A 17382-nucleotide genomic window follows, 5' to 3' on the forward strand; every position below is an offset into this window, starting at 1 on the left:
TGGCTGTTGTTAAATTTGATGTTTGCTTGCTTGTGCCCTGAGCCAGAGGAGGCACAGTGATTTTAATCACAATGCTGTTGTGTTGTCCTCGAAACTAAAACAGCTGAACTTAATCTGAAGCAACTGGCCTTATACACCCTGTGTCTTATTTTGGTTTTAAGTTTATATACTTATTTAGAAGCAGTATGAGTGGAGTATTATGTGATTTTTATTTATTTATTTATTTATTTTAAGGGGATGTGTGCCTTGGATTTCGTGTGGCATTTTGAGTACATGCTGAATTGAGGCATATCAGGATTATTGTATTATCCTATGGACTGAGCATTCATTTCTTTTCCTGACTGTAAATTGTTTTATGTATCAGTCTTGGATGTGTGTTTGTGATCCTGTCATTTTAAATGTAGAACATAAAAGGCCAAATTGTTGACTGTGGAGAAGCTGTCAAAATGTCATACTGTATCTGCCTTACCAGTTAACTTTCTTTACTTTTTTTTTTCCCCCCGGCTCCCTACTTTGGATTGACTCTGCTAGGAGCTTCTGTCTAAATGGGTCCAGTCATGCCTCCCAGTAAGAAGCCAGAGGGCTCAGGAATTAGTGTTTCCAGCGGACTGAGTCAGTGTTACCAAGATAGCGATTTATCCAAGGAACTTCATGAGGACGAGGATCTAGATTTCTCTTTGCCTGCCATCAGATTAGATAAAGTGGCTGTGGAGGACGAAGAACTAACTAATCTGAACTGGTTACATGAGAGCAAGAATTTGCTAAAAAGCTTTGGGGACTCAGTTTTAAGAAGTGTTAGCCCAGTTCAGGACATTGATGATGACACACCTCCTTCTCCTGCTCACTCGGACATGCCCTATGATGCCAAGCAGAACCCCAATTGCAAACCTCCTTATTCCTTTAGCTGCCTCATATTTATGGCCATTGAGGACTCGCCAACCAAACGCTTACCTGTGAAGGATATATACAATTGGATCCTGGAACACTTTCCCTATTTTGCTAACGCACCCACTGGATGGAAAAATTCGGTGAGACATAATCTGTCGTTGAATAAGTGTTTTAAGAAAGTGGACAAAGACAGAAGTCAGGTAAGATTCGAACTATTCAGACATACCTGTTCTTAATGAAATTCATCTGGATGTCTTAAATGTATTCACTATAGTCAAAAGCAGTTTTACAGTACCATCTCTGGTAATTTCAGATCATTACATCCACAAAGCCAGCACTGACTTTATTAAATTCATTGTCTAGACATCTGTAAGAAAGTACTCTTGGGTTTTTTTCCAGCTGGTGTCTTCATGCATAGTGGTTAAATATTGTTTTTAGTTATCATGCTGTGCTAATGGTTTCCAGCTATATGAGACGCATGTAATCATATACTATAAATAGTGTGCTGTGTTGTTCTTGGCTTATACAAATGTGTGGTGAGAGGGAATGCCATGTATAAGATTCCATTCCCTTTCCTTTATCTGAGTTGCAGTTTGAGGAAACCTGTACACTTGTAAAAATTCAGAAGTTTGGGGCTTTAGTGGTGAGCCATCTATCTACCTGTGCCTTAACCTGCCTGGTCCCAGAAATGCTTGAGAGAGTTTCCTCTGAGAGGTCTTACACGTGGCAGCTGCCAAGGAGAAAGTTGTGGCTTGGAGGTGTCTGGGTCCCACTTTGTAATCACAGTGAGCACCAGGAGTTATGCTCATGCAGCCTTGGTGACCTGAGTGAAGTGGCATAAATATGAGATGCAGATTTTTAACATCTAGATCTTCACTACAGCCATGTTTCTTGGTTTTGCTGTTTGAATTTTTTCAGTTGCATCTGAAGAAACAGGCTGTGCGAGAGGAAGGAAAAATGAAGTGTGTGTGCAGGGGAGCGAAGGGGGCATCACTTCTTCCGTTGCATAAGCTTGTTCATTATAAGGGAAACAGTTGTCCATTTGTAAATGGCTATAGCCTCTTAAAGCAATAGGACCCTTGAACCCATGGCAGAGAAAATGTCACCAGAATTGGCAGGCTGCCATTTCTCCTCTGTGCTCTCTAACAGGTTGGTGAAGTGATGCAAAATTAGAGAATATATTTATGTAACGGACAGACTCTTATGTTCAGAAATACCAATTTGTACAGACTTGTGTGGTTTTTAGTTTTAGCAGTTGCTCTGATTGCAACATAAACTGGCTGCTCTAAAACTAGATTGAGATCTGACCCTGAATTCTTCAAAACCTGAAGCTGATGTAACTCTTGAGTAGAATAAATCTTCCACAGAATGCACAGATAGAAAATCTAACCAAAAGTTGTTTTGCACTGAATTTTATTTGGGTGGGCTTTTTAAAACTTGTTTTTGTTACTTTTTAAATAGGTTCCCCAGCATTCACTCCTTTTTAGATAGTTTGGTCTTTTATGTGTTAGTGGTCTCGGATGTGTTAGTGCCACCTATGATACGTTAGTTGTTGCTGTACATGAGCATCCATGAGATTAAAACTGACCCTTAGTTCTTGAAGTAGAGCTCATTTCACTCTGTAAACTACAGTCCAAACTTCCTCTTCAGAAGTGGAAATGTAAAGCAGAGGAAAATGTCATGCCATTCCTTACTGTGGCCTCTAAATCATACTTTTCATCACAACAAGCTAACAATATAGAATTAATAAACCAAACCAAAACTTGAAACAAGCTAGATGTGTGTTTAGTATTGCAATTTGTTTTGTTTTTTTTTATGCACCCCTTTTCCTTTTATCCCCCCTCCACCTGGAGTTGCCTATTTAGAATACAGATTTTCTGCTATATGTGTATATCAAACATCCAACGTTCTTTTGGGACCATAAGTAATACCTCAAAGTAATATTCTGTAGGAAGGTAGTGCAAGCGGAACCCCAGTTTCTCCACCCATAACTCTGGAAAACTGACCACCAGTATTCCTTCTAATAATTTCCATCCCTGTGTGGATTTTTTTCTATTCAGGTTCAGAATAAATTGCTTTATGTGCATCAAGGCATGAATGCATGTGAAATAACAGTAGAAACAAAACACTTACGTGTGGGTGCTCTGATAAGCAGCTGGAAAGCATATGAATCTCTGAGAGGTCGCACAAATGCACAGCTAATAGGGAACACTGCTGACCACCTAAAACTGGTGATCATGATCACAATGGCTGTACCAGGTCCGTTGCTAAGGTGATGAGTGTTTTGGAAATCCCGATTAAAACAAATAAGGAGCCTAGGCTCTGATCTCTTCTTGAGGAAGATGAGCTGTCAAAAGTGTGCAAATATGTGTGTCCTGTACCCAGTTTGTCATAACAACCACTTCTGATGGTAACCAGCAATACTATGGGTGAGATTCCTATTATCTATTTGAAGTGTACAGTGCGTGAACTCACTTAAATGCCCTCCTGGGTTTCTCTCCCCTTCCCAAAGGGAAGAGTGCTGGTGGTTTGAAATCTGCTTGTATGGCACTCACTAAGTTGACTAAGTGGGGGAAAGAAGTAGGCTTTCCCTGTTGTGGGTTATACAACAGGTAGCTGGATCTCTTGGAAAAGACCTGTTGAAAAGTCAGACAGTAAAAATGACTAAATCTTTCTTTGTTTTAGGATCACAAAACTCCCATTACAGTCATACCCTGAGACACACCTGTTCAGGTTATGAGAATTCAAACTCCTTGTAAACTTGATTTAAAGCCCCTACCTTGTCTTATGGGGCGTTTCCTTGAATTTATGAGGACCGATTTCAATTTCATGTGCCTCAGCGGGAGAAAAGCTGCGGCTCCAGGCAACGGCTGCCCACAGCTGCATCCCGCCTGGAGGTGGTTTCCCGGAGCCACCGGCCCAGCCTTTACCTGTGGTTTGTCTGGGGCTCTGCAGCAGCGGTGCACCCTGGGCTCCCAGGTGCTTCCGCGAGATATGGCTGTGGGGCTTAGGGGCTCATCCTGGCCCCGCCCCTGCCACTCGCTCCCTGAGTGGCTAGGGGGCCGCCGCTGCCCGCCCTGCACCGCTGTGCCTCGGGTGCCGCTTGCCGCCTGTGGCGTTCCTTTGCATGTAGTGCCTCGGCTGCTGCTGGTGGGGCCTCTCCACTGCACAGCCCTGCATGAGTGAGGCATCGCCCCTTGCCAACTGGGGGCCTCCTGTGCCTGCCTAGCTCCCCATGCAGCCAGCGCCTGACACTGCCCCCCTCCCCACTTAACCTAAGCGGCGCTCAGGCCGGGTTGCCTCTCTGTGCCTTGCTCTTCCCTGCCCGCCCCCTTGCACTGGCCCCACTTCTGCAGCCGCGGGCAGCTACCCGGCGGGGTGCCCCCCTCCCAGGCGCTCTTCGATTTTCCATTCCCCTGTCTCTGCAGGTAAACAGACATATTGTAGAGTAATTAATGAAGGGAAAATGTCTTGTTAGGTTGTGGTATGATAACTAATGTTAACTATTGGAGTAATTGTGTTCATTTTAATGGGATCTGGTGGTGGTTTAGCATAAATGGGTGTAAATTTTGGGGCTCAGGAACCCATAAAATTTTTTCCCATTAAAATTAATGGTAATTACATTTTCGACTTACAAGTATTCGCCCTAAGAGGAGTTTTTCAGGAACGAATTACCCTCATAAGGTAGGGGAAGACTGTGATTATATTGTTGTTCAAGATACTTTGTTGAAGTAAAAAACAGTGTGCGAGTAGCAGGTGCTGTGTTTGTATTTTATGTATTGCTTTTGTGTGGAAATATAGTTTAACAAAGGCACACCCTGAAATGTTAACAAGACAGGTTCCAATACATGCCCAGTGTATTTTTGTTTTTATTTAAATTTTTGGAATTACAGGTATTTGCTAGTTGACCTGTGCTGACACATTGTGGGAAGCTAGGTGATTTCTCTTTTACGGACATGTTTTCCAGTGCTTAAATTTGCTATTTCAGTGTTTGATCTTCCTGAAAAAGGTATTGAACAGTTAATTCTCCCTTGGATCCTTTCAGCATATCAGAGTATGTCTACACTAAGCAGCTTTTAGCAGCTAAAACTCGGCTTGAGTGAACGCTGTTTGCCAACAGAATACTTCCACCCTTCTTTGAGAGGGTTTCACTTTGTCAGCATTGTTCATTCTTTCACTAGCTGTAGTAAAACTTTCTCGTTCATGGTATTTTTTAAGCACCTGTGAACAGCAACAAATTTTATCAAGTGCAAGTGTAGATGTACCCTGAGTTAGCTGACTCCTAGCCAGCCCCGTTTATATTCATGTGGCATTCATTTGGTGTTGCAGACGAGGACAAACATAGTAAAGGGGCATTTTCTTGTGTTGTGCTGCATGCTCAGGGCAGACTGAAAACAGACTGTTGTTCATTTGTGTCGACGGTCAAGGCTATAAACATTGTTTTGTGTCTAATTTAATGTTCAGTTCTTCTAGCTTTCATATTATTTGATAACGTGTCATTGGAGTTAATGTTCTGCAGGCAAGTAGAAAAGACAAGATCTGTGCCGAGGCACGTATGATCCAGATAAACAACAAAAGATCTGTGGGTAGACTGTACAGAAGTGGCCAGTACAGTAAGCCAGCAGTAAACAACAAGAGTGGCACACATGTATGTGTGTATGATTTTTATTTTACTCTCTTCCTTTCCCATGCCTCTCCATGACAAGATTACTAGATCAGACCTTAGAAATCTGCACATCTCAGGCTGCAAGATTTGGACTGGGAGCTTCCTTCCTCTCTCTCTCTCTCTCTCTCTCTTTCAGTTATAGAGCTCTGTTATCTAGATTGATATGTGATATGAGTAGAAATGGTTAACAATTTATATTTCTGGCTAATTTCACTAACTTTTTCCTGTAGCTTTGCAGTTTTGCAGTGCTGAGAGGGAGATATTGGAGCAACTAACTACGGAAGATGGACCATTTTTATATGCTACCTTTTATAAACTGCAATACTGTAGGCCAGGGTGTCCAACCAGTGGCTCTTGAGCTACATGCGGCTCTTTACTCAATGAAATGCAGCTCCTGCTTGGAGTTGTGGTGAGTAGTCTGGGCGCACCACTGTGCCCGTGCGTCGCGGTGCCTGGAGGGAGAAGCTCATGGTGCCAGCTCCGATGAGACCCAGGCATTGGATAAGAATCGGGGTCCTGGAGGTGCCTGGCTCAGTGAGAGGGAGAGGGCATTGAGTTAGAGCAGGAAGGCAGGGGGTACCTGGCTCTAGGGGGAGGGCGGGGGGATTGGGTCAGAGCAGTGGCGGGGGGGGCTGTGCGTGCTTGGCTCTAGGATTTGGGAGTGGGATTGTGTTTGAGCAGGGGGCTGTGGGTGCTTGGCTCTGGGGGTGAGGAGGTCATTGAGCCACATATTTTATATTTATTTTTATCCATCTAGATATATATTTTTACCTATCTATAGATATAGATTTATATTATATGTGGCTCTTTGCACTCTATCCACAGCTATTTTGGCTCTTAGTCTCTGTATGGCCACCCCTGCTCAGGACACTGGGGGGGAGTGTCAGTTGGAACCCTTTGATTTTGTGACTCTCTTGCATTTAGAGCAACTTTCTGTGTACTTTAATTGGGCATAGCTTATATTTTTGTGTGTGTGCACGCGCGTGCGGTGCAAGTTATATATAAATGGGAAAGTGCTTCACTTTTGTGTCTTGTGTTTTGTGTCACAGGCAGAAAAAATCTACAAACTGCTTCTGTGTTTTCCCCCGCCCCGCCCGCCAAAGTTCTGAAAGTGTCACATTGATGTTTCTGAATGGTGAAAAAGAAAGCGTTTGGGTGATATAATACAAATGTGTGTTCAGATATTGCCATTACTATAATATCTCTACATTAATAATAAGACATTGGTTAAGACAAGAAACGCTTTCTAGTTAAATAAAAGAGGAAACTTTTTTTCCCCACAATAGTGATTATCTGGGATGTGTGAAGAGAGAAAACAATAGGTTTTACAGTACAAAGTACTACAGTTTGAGTTTAGTATTTTAACAATGTAATAGTCTACCAGCATATATACAATATCACATAATCCTAAATACAGAAGGAGTTCCCAAGCTTTGTTTATACTGCTAGACCTATGCATTCAATGATTCGTATTAATTCTATTGTGACTGTTAAGATTTAAATGCCCTGTAGTGTATGTCCCATTTAGTACAATCAGTTAGCCCATGACTTTTCCAACTTCCCTACCATCTGGTCCTTGGCTATAGAAAGGAATTTTTCTTGTATATGTGTCTCCATAGCAACGAGTTTGCAGTTGATATGGAAAGTAAGCAGTTGCCTTAGCAACGGAGTTACTGATGTGGCAGCTCCCCTGCTTTCATGGAAAGGGCTAAGCTAGTTCAGACGCATTATGTAGGTTTGTTGTAATTATAGCTGCGCCCACTAGTGCTATGTTAGTTAACAGTCTGCAACAATCTTCTTTTAGTCCCCAATTCCACACACTCTCCCCAACATCCACAACATGGATGTATTGAGCTGAGGTATTCACCCTTTGCCTAACCGTAGTTGATAATCTTAGCTACAGCATATGTGACTTATGAATGCTTTTCAATTTCCATAAAACCAAGAGCTTGCTTATTCATCACTGTCTTTTTAATTGGTGAGGGGGAAGGAAGTCTATCATATTAGATTTTTTTTAATCTTTTGTTGTAAATTATGGGAATTCCTTCCTAATCAAAGTGACATTTAGCAATCAGTCATAAAAGTTTAGTGTCATCCCTGTATTCCCTTCTGCTGCTAAGACATCCTTCTATCAGGCTTTTTCTGCTTCCTTGAAGGCTCATCCTAGCAGCAGGGCACGTTTTTATGACTTTCCTGGATTCTCCATATGGGAAGGAGGAAATGTTTGTTAAATGGGCTGTCCACAGCAGGCAAAGCCAAGTATGTTGTACATTTTCCTTTATACTGCTTTTCATTCTGAGGGCGCTCACATTGGGGTCCATATACCTAGATGGGAATAATGTGGCCTATCACCCCCCATCTTACCTGGTTATTTATTGAGGTTGATTGCTGATAATTGTATCATGATAATCAGGCCAGGATTCTTCCTTCACCTGGAATTAATTTAGAGCTTGAAGAGTACCCACATATTCATCTGGCAATGAGATGAACTGTTCAGAGTTACTCTTGCCTAACAGCTGTCTCCCCCTTAGAGTTTTTTGCTAATTTTTACATTCTCAAAGGGCACAGTATATCCCAAACAATCTTAACTCTGTTTTCTAATGTCTGGTCTACACTGGAATCTTACATTAGTATAACTTTGTTTTCCAGGGTTGTGGTTTTTCCCTGAGCAGTGTAGCTACTCTGACTTCACCTTTTGTAGCAGTGGTTATGACAGTAGGAGGGCTTTTCTTCTTGGTATAGCTACCACCTCTCAGGAAGGTGGAATATCTAGGCCAGGGGTTGGCAACCACAATAGCAAGAAGAGCCCCTTTTTTAAAATTTGGTAAAAATCTCAATAATTCAAGAGCTGCAATATATGTGAATGCGAGCCAGTCCTTAAAAAATAGTCAAACCATAATTTTTGTAACCCTTATTTAAAGAACAGTGCAATTTGTAACGTGATACATGTTTGTTGTAGGACGGTCACTATATATTGAAAATAATCTTGAGGGTGTTTGTTGTTTTTTCTTTTTTACTTTGCAGATATAGTGTCCGGAGCCACAAAGAAATCCTTAAAAGTGCCACATGTGGCTCTGGAGCTGCAGGTTGCAGACCCTGACCTAGGCTGACAGATGAAACTCTCCCATCAGCATAATGTATAGACTGAGCATCTTCACTTAATGTTACTGTGATGCAGCTTAGTGATGTAAATTCAGAATGGAGAGAGGTAAATAGTGGTTTCTCCTAGGGGTGTATAGTGAGACCAAGAATGTTGAACACAATCCTAAATGATCTGGGGGAAAAAGGGTAAAAAGAGAAATGGTGAAATCTGCAGGTAATACAAAACTACTCAAGATAGCTAAGTCCCAGGCAGACTGCAAAGAGTTACAAAGGGACCTGACAAAACTGGGCAACAGCTAAATTTCGTCTGCCACTTTGTTACCCTTTATAAAACACAAAGCAGTGGTCTCTAGAGAGCATAATTCCAACTAAACATATAAAATGATGGGGTCTAAATTCACTGTTACCCTCAAGAAGGAGATCTTGAAGTCAGTGTGGATAGTTCTCTGAAAACATCCACTCAGTGTGCAGCGTCAGTCAAAACAGCTAACAGTGTTGGACTAATTAGGAAAGGGACAGCTAGTAAAACAGAAGCTATCATATTGCCTATGTATAAATCCATGGTGTGTCCACATACTGAATGCTCTGTGCAGATGTAGTTACCCCACCTCAAAAAAGATATATTGGAATTGACAAAGGTACAGAAAACGGCAACAAAAATGATTAGGGATCTGGAACAGTTTCCATATGAGGACAGATCAATAGGACTGGGATTTTTCAATTGGGAGAAGAAATGACTCAGGGGAGAAATGATAGAAGTCTGTACAATCATGACTGGTGTGGTGAAAATAAAAAAGGAAGTGTTATTTATTCCTTTTTATACTGCAAGAATTAGAGGTCACAAATTAAATTGTCAGCAGGTTTAAAACAAACAAAAGGAAGTATTTCTTCATATAACTCAGTCAACCTGTGGAACTCCTTGCCAGAGGACATTGTGAGGGCCAAGATACTAACAGGATTAAAAAAAAAGAATTAACTAGGCTGATCCTCCATGAATTTATCAGTGACTATTGCAGGAGTTGGAAAGCAATCGTATCCTCAGTCTCTGTTTGCCAGAAACTGGGAATGGGTGATATGGGATGGATCACTTGACAGTTACCTGTTGTATTTATTCCCTCTGAAGTACCTGGCATTGACCACTCTAAGAAGAGAGGTTACTGGGGTAGGTTGACTATTTGTCTGACGTAGTATGGTCATTTTTTGTTGTTTGTGTAATGAACTTTTCACCTTTTGAGAATCTAGTAGAGGTGCTGTAGAGGAGTGTTCCCCCATGAATCCTACTGAACTATGAAATTTAGGGAGCTCACTGTGATTTTTTCACCAGAACAGGAAGAGGCCGTTATTGGTGATATCACCTTTCTTCCTTCTTGCATTCGGAATTCATTCAGAAAGGAGCTCTTATTATGGTAGGGAGGCAGGAGGGTTTTGTAGAGAAGTGATTCTTTAATGTGCATGGCCTTTCTCTGTTAATACCCTGGCGTCTGACGGGTAAAAGGCCACTTATAGGGATTGGAATGGATGGAGAGGGAGCCTGAACAGACTGTGTTAAACCAATCTAAATAGGCACAATGCAATGCTTTCTGCATTAGTTGGGAGAGAATATTTAATAAGGAGATCCTTGGCCCTCTGTTTGGATTATAGTAATTCCTTCTGGCCCTTGATTGCTTTGTCTGATCAGAATAACTCAAGCCGTAGAATTTTAGCAATTCCTGCAAGTCCATAACATCTGGTTGAGCAAAACTGTAACTTTTCAGAGAGATTTCCAGTCCTGGTTTCAAAGATATCAGTTGATCAAGAATCCATCACATATCTGGTTAAGTTGTTACAATTGTAGTTACTTTGTTGAATTCAGGTTAAAAACTCTATGCCTTTTTTGGAGTTTCGTTTTTAAGCCACTGAATCTTGTTTTGCTTTAGCTTGCTAGATTAAAGAGTTCTTTATTGTGAGAAACCTTCTTCCAGTGTAGTTACTTAGGCTATGATCAAATCGCCTCTTAACCTTACCTAGGATAAACTGAAGAGAGAGTTCTTTAGTCTCTTGCTTGAATATAGTTTTTTTCCAGACTTGAATAATTTCTGTGGTGCATGTTGTTGTTGTTGGGCTTTTTTTTTTTTTAAACTCCTTTCAGTTTCCTTTTGGAAAGGAACAACCAGAACTGGACACAGTGTTCGAGCAGGGGTTTGGAACCCACAGGCTGCAACCTGCATCTGGCCCACAGGCTCTGGCTTGCAGGGAGAAAGAAGTACCTCTGACCTGCCATTCCCTCCCACTGCCTGCCTCAGGGAACAGCAGCACAGGGAGGTTCTGTCCCTCCTCTCACTTGCAAGCACCAGCCCCATTGCTTTCACTGGCTGGGAATAGTGGCCAGTGGGAATTATGGGAGACGGCTCTTGCTAGTGCAGGGAAGTATGGAGTCACCTGTGCCTCCCCAGAGCTGCACCCAGGTAGGTGTCCCAATCATTTGCCCCCTCCTGCAGTCTACTTCCTGCCCAGACACTGCACCTCCACTTGAGCCCACTCCCTGGCATCTTCTTCCTGTACACTGAACCCTCATGTTTGGTCCTACCCCAGAACCTGAGGGGGTCCCCACAAAATCTACTACCCCAGGTCCCCAGAAGAGTTAATTTGGTCCTGGGAAAGCCCTGAGCCTTGGTGTGGTCTAATTATCCTGTGTTGAGAGCCAGCTGAAAGAGGTCTTGTGAGCTGAAGTTGCTATATGGGAAAGTGGGAACAAGATAATGTTATACAGTAAAACCCTGAATTACTCAAGGGTTGTGTTTTTGCAACCCCCGCATAACACAAATTTTTGTACAAGTTGGGATGGCGATCCAGGAACCAGGCTGCTGCTTGGTTCCCAGCTCCCCACCATTTGTGCAACCCAGGAAACTGACCAGGCCACCAGGGCTGGTCGGTTTCCTGGCCACTTTTCCCTGCCATCCCCCTGCTGCAATGCTGTCAGGCTGATAGCCCCATGGCTGGTGGAAGGCAGGGAGCAGGGGCTCTTAGGGAGATAGGCAGGCTGACAGCAGCAGAGCAGCTTCAAGGTGTGCTTAACTCGTGTTAAAGCAAGTTACACGCAACTTGAAGCTACATATTTTGGGGGTTTACGGTAGTGATAGGACCTGGTTACTTAGTTTGAAGATGGGGAGGTAGGATGCTCCAATGGCAAGGAGACTGTAACAGACAATATGTGTATAAATGTTCTGAGACTTTTGACAGAGTTCTTTTCCCACTGGAGAGATGTGCCATTTCTGTCAATGGGGCCAGTCCCTCAATGTGCTTAAATAGGTCTGAAAAGTGAACATCCAGTGAGATTGCTTCCATGCTTAAAGTTAAGCATACATAAACTGTGATGGACTGAGGGAGGGGCTAATGAGGTGTGCACACAACATTTCTAAGAACCAGTTTCTGTGGTGTGTTCTCCTTTTTTACTCCCTTTTAAAATAGGGCAGTAGGTTCCTCCTGTGCAAGTTCTTAAGTGACAACCAAGAAGACTTTAAGAGGAATGTGCTGTTACACTTACAAAAGGATGTGACTGAAGTGGCCTGTGAAATAAGAAAGGTGTCAATAAAATCAATTAACAAGCTTTTCTGTGAAACCTTCTTTATTTTCTTGTTCACCACCTATCTCTTACTGATTCCTTGAGAGTTGTAGTGATTGAAATGCAATTGTATTTTACAGTTCAGTTGTAACAAATCTTTGGGGCTAATGCTCTGTTTGGAGCACAGCAAGCTGCAGAAACCATCAGGGTTGTCCCAGGGATGAAGTACATGCACAGAAAGACTTTTAATTGTCCATTAACTATGGTGAATTACAATCAACTCCTGTAGAAGTATGTATAAGAGATGCTTTGGAGCACCAAAGCCTGACTACACTGAACACCCCACCAATTCTTGATTGAACAGCTAAAGGTTACCTATGTTCTTTTGTCTTGGAAAATGCTTGTCATGTCCAACGCTTGAATTCTTCAGTGAAACACTAAGGAATGCATTTTAATGACAAAATATTTATCCCCCAAATTTCTCTAGAAGCTAACGCTTATTTTGCAGCCCCCAAAAGAAAACAAACAGATTAGTATAGCTAAACTATTAGGCCTTGAGTCCTTGCTGTGAAGATCTTTTGAAAAATGGTTAAGATCTGTTTGTGACTGAATAGACTAGCTGAAAGCTCTCTTCACATGGCTTAGATATGAGTATTTTAATTTGCAGAGGAACTTCAATTTCCTTACTTCCACTATATTTTAGTAGGCAGGGAATTGATATGGTTTAGAGCAGTGGTTCCTGACCTTTTCAGATGAGGACCCATTTTGACAATTCAGGAAGACTTTGTGACCCAAGGCAATTCAGAATGAGAAGCAGGGGGTGTAAGGGGGAGGAGGTTTACCTCTGGGGAAGAATGCACCTCTCCACCCCTCAGCTTAAACCCCTCTCACCTATGGTTGCTCGAGTTTTTGAGGGACAGGCAGCGCCACATGGGATCCTCAGCCCAGGCTGCCTATCTTGCGTAAGATTTCCAAAAACCTCGGCAGAAGGCAGGGACCCTGGCAGCCCTGTGGCTGGGATCTGGCTGGGGCACGGAGCCCTGGATGGCAGCGCCATCTGCAGGACTCTAAGCAGGGGGATGGTGGGGGTGGTGTATTCTGCATCTGGGAGCTGCCTGGGGTGTGGAACCCTGGTCGGTTCTCAGCCCCTTCCTGTCTCCCATCTCCCCCCTCCCCCTCCCCCAGGAGTTTTGCACTGCCAGTGCTGACCCCCTCTGCTCCTTTACTGGGCCACTGCTGCCGCCTTCTCTGCCTGGTTCCCCTGAGCCCTCCTATTCCCTTCCCTCATCTGCAGCGTGGGCAGTTACCTGCCCTGCCATGCTGAAATGAGAATGCAATTTAATTGATTTAATTTGAGCTTCCCTCCTGCCAGCTGTTAAACCAATTAAATTGAGTTCCATTTCTGCATGGCAGGGCAGGGAGTGGGAGTCAGAGGAGGAGTCAGGTGGCAGCATCAGGAGCCACAAATGGCTCCTTTAAGAGCCATAGACCCTTATCAAATCTAATTGTGACCCATGTTTGGGTCACAGCCGATAGGATGGGAATTCCTGGTTTAGAGGGATGTATTTATTAATTTCCCATATTTGTACAGTAAAACTGCAACTTCTGCACAGGTTGCATGCCTAGGCAATCGCGCGTAAGTCAGATTTCTCCTGGCTCATGGCTGCTCCAGTCTCTCCAGTCCCGTGAGTGGTGGGAAGACCAGAGCCGGGCGCAGCAGAGCTGGTCAGTTTCCCAGCTCCCACATCTACATCATCAAAGATATTTTAAAGCGCATAAAAAGCCCCTAACAATGGATATTTAAAAAAAAATCAGAACTGCATTTAGTCTTCTTTCATCTGGCGTTCAAACAATCCTGCAATCTCTCTACAGACAGAGACACACCAATTCCAAATAGCCAGAGACCTTGCTAAAATAACATCAATACCTGCAGATGTATCTCCACTGCTATGATGGTCAACTTCCCTGACAATGACAAGAAGTCCTGTGGCACCTTATAGACTAACACACATTTTGCAGCATAAGCTTTTGTGGGTAAAGACCTGCTTTGTCAGATGCATCTGATGAAGCAGGTCTTTGCCCACAAAAGCTTATGCTCCAAATTATCTGGTAGTCTATAAGGTGCCACAGGACTTCTCATTGTATTTGTGTATATGGACTAATATGGCTACCCCTCTGATGCTTATCCCTGACAATACACCTTTCAAAATACAAGGTGCCTATATATCACTATCACAACTTTGTGGTGTACATTAAATGTCCCAATAACAATTTTTTGGCAAAGCCCATCACTATACTCTCCAGTGAACTCTGATGGGCTGTTTTTGTCTTTTATAATTTTCCTATCATCTGTGGGTGAAAATTTTTCACAAAGCAGTTATTCTATATGTGAGTGATCCTCCTCAAAGGAAACTGATGCAATGCTTTGAAAAGGTAAAGCCTCAGAGCTTAAATTCACAAGTTTAAGACACCAAAAATCATGGTCTGCATCAAGAGTCTGGATTCATAGCTTATTACAGTAGTCTGTAACCCACTAGCAAACCTCTTGCCAGCTGCTCACTGCTTTCCTTTGTTCCGTATAACACCCCTCCAGTTAATGGGCCACTTCACCTTGAATGGTCTCTTGAAATAAGTGCGAACTACTTATACTAAATAGTTTCTTCCAATCTGACAGTCTGAGGTCTCATCTGTACCATGCTGGATTGATTTAAATCAACCCCAATCCCCCAACAATCATTGTTTTGTTTTTTTTTTAAATCAAATTACCAAAAAAAACCCAAGACTGACAGCTAATTTTGGAGTAAGCCCCATTGAATTCACTGGCCCTTCTGTGGTGTCCCCCCACCCATTAAAAAAGTATAGAATGGGCTTCCATTTGAAAAGCTGAGTTGTGCTGAAGTAAAATAAGGTATAGATTTAAAGCATCACCATTATGGTTTGTGGCCATGATGCCCCAAAGTAAGGGGCATGTGTTGTGTAATATAAAATAAGCAAATTACAGTGGCAACCAGCAACTCTAGAATTTTCTTACTGCAGGTTTCTGTACTGTATATTTGAGTAATAGAGTCTAAACTTAGTTAACTAATGAAAGAAGTGATAAGGATTAGCTAAGCTAAACATTATTTTCTGGCAATATCAACACAGCAAACAATTGGGAATTGACTTGTCAAATCACGCTTATACTAAAAGGCACACAGAGAGTCTTGAAGAATGATGCATTGCAAAGTGAATTATTTAAGCTCTAACCAGTTATCCATTCAGCTATATCCACATGAGTTTCTACTAATAAATAATTTTCCTTATGATGTTTCATTCTTGCAGCTAGGCTCTTCATCTTTTTGCACTGATTATACTTGGCATATTTTCCTTTTTTACTCAGGGAACAAATTTGTTCAAGATATTCCCAAATAGGGGTCTCATGTCCAGAAGCCATGACAGTTTTTCTGTGGCAAAAGTGTGCAGGAATGTAGAGAGCTATGTGCTAAATGTCTTCCCTTTTTCTTTCCATCCCACGCCACTGTTCCTTTCTATGCTGCTTCCATCCTTTCCTATAATATTGCCTCTCAGTTAAGATGTTTTCTTGCAGACAAACATCTCTGCTGCACTTGGTCAAGGTCCTCCACCACATAAGCACAGAAAAAACCAATCCTGTCTGGTTTGTATATTTCCTTACAAGTATTACTTTTTAGTGTTCTAGGCTTTAAGTTTTCCAGCACTTTCAAGAAGCAAGACCTAGTAGTTAGACTGGACAGACTAAAGCCATTAATTCCTTTTTAGGAGACTGTGGATCATGTTTCTAATGAGATGCAGCCATAACTGTTTTAAAATGAAAAATGTGCTATTTTTTTTCAAATCTTACTTAAATAAAAACCAATTTTTAAATTGATCTTTGGCCACCCTGAGCTATACTATAGACTTATAATGGTATAACGGTATCAGTCAGTGGTATGACAAATCCACAGCCATGAACAAGGGAATCCTTCCCCCCCAGCCTCCCCCAGGTATATTCATCTAATTCCTCAGGTAGATATGGTGTATTTATGGGAGAACTTCCAGAGTCATAGTTACTGTCTTTTGGGGGAGGTGGATTAACTATCCTGACTGGAGTTTGAGGTGTGGAGGGAGGGTATCATTGCAAGGCTATGATTTATTGAATATTTGTACCATATATATGCAAATATCAATTCTGTACCTGAAGTTGAGACTATTGACCTCTGTACTTCGTATTTGCTGCTTTGGGTCACTTCCACTGTTCACACTTTGGGAACTACAGTGGAAAAGACAGGACTTAATGGCTGGTCAGCTAGTGCAATGGACTGTGAATAGGCTTGGCCATTCTGAGTCAGGTGACCTTGTCACCTGATTGTAACTAACTACTTGATCTGATGACCTCTTCACTGGGGTGCTGGAAATCAAACAAAGGTTACTTGTCTGATGGAAATTCTGTATAAGGCAGGGGCTGTTTCCAGCTTGCTTCACTTCTGCCTCCCTACCCCAGAAAGATACTTGAAAATACCTGGAAATGAAAGGACTGTAACTTAGGTTGGAGGGGGAGGGAAGAATTTGTGGACCCAGGCTGGAAAAGGTATCTGGCATATGAAGGACTCTATCTGGAATAATGCCGAGGATGAGACTATTAAATATAACCAGTTTCTCTGGTGAATCTTAGCTTGCATGCCCTGTATTATTTTCTGGGTAGTGTGCTTTGTTTTGGTTGCTACCTTTTTAACCACTTAAAATACATCTTTTCATAGTAACTTATTTCCAGTATATAATATAGCACAGTCATTGTAATTTCTGCTGGGGGGGAGGGATTTGAGAAGCTTGTGCCTTCCTTCATATAGATGAAGGAGGTGAACTTTATTTAACTTGTTTGAATTTGTATCCCAAGAGTGGGGTAGTTCTTTAAACTCAGTCTTCCCAAGGCTGATCTTAGTGTTTGTACTTCTGCAGCGGGGGGCGGACCTTCCTGTGAACTTTGCTTTAGGGGGCTTTAGTGCCTGGCTTAGCAAGACAGGATTATGGGGGTCCCAGTCTGGCAGAATAGGTTGACTCATTGGTATCTCTACACCTCTGTGGGAATCCCAGGGGTACCAAGTTTTCACAGTGACTTAGGCATTATTAGAAATAATTGACTTCTTTCTTTTCAAAGTTTGGCAGAGCAGTGTTTGATCTGTTGATTATT

The 17382-nt window shown here is 42.3% G+C and overlaps 1 protein-coding gene across 4 annotated transcripts in view; it reads left to right on the top strand.

Moving 5' to 3' along the window:
• Nucleotides 1–17382, top strand: part of FOXN3 (forkhead box N3) — a 352205-nt gene that overhangs the window by 148683 nt on the left and 186140 nt on the right. For all 4 annotated transcript variants that reach the window (XM_074996645.1, XM_074996644.1, XM_074996646.1 and 1 more), the window contains exon 2: nucleotides 532–1088. In XM_074996645.1, coding sequence (XP_074852746.1) covers nucleotides 546–1088 — 543 coding nt within the window. In that variant the 5' untranslated portion in view covers nucleotides 532–545. The remainder of the gene's footprint in view (nucleotides 1–531; nucleotides 1089–17382) is intronic.

Source organism: Carettochelys insculpta, chromosome 6 (assembly GCF_033958435.1).
Source record: "Carettochelys insculpta isolate YL-2023 chromosome 6, ASM3395843v1, whole genome shotgun sequence".
Classification (NCBI taxonomy): domain Eukaryota; kingdom Metazoa; phylum Chordata; order Testudines; family Carettochelyidae; genus Carettochelys; species Carettochelys insculpta.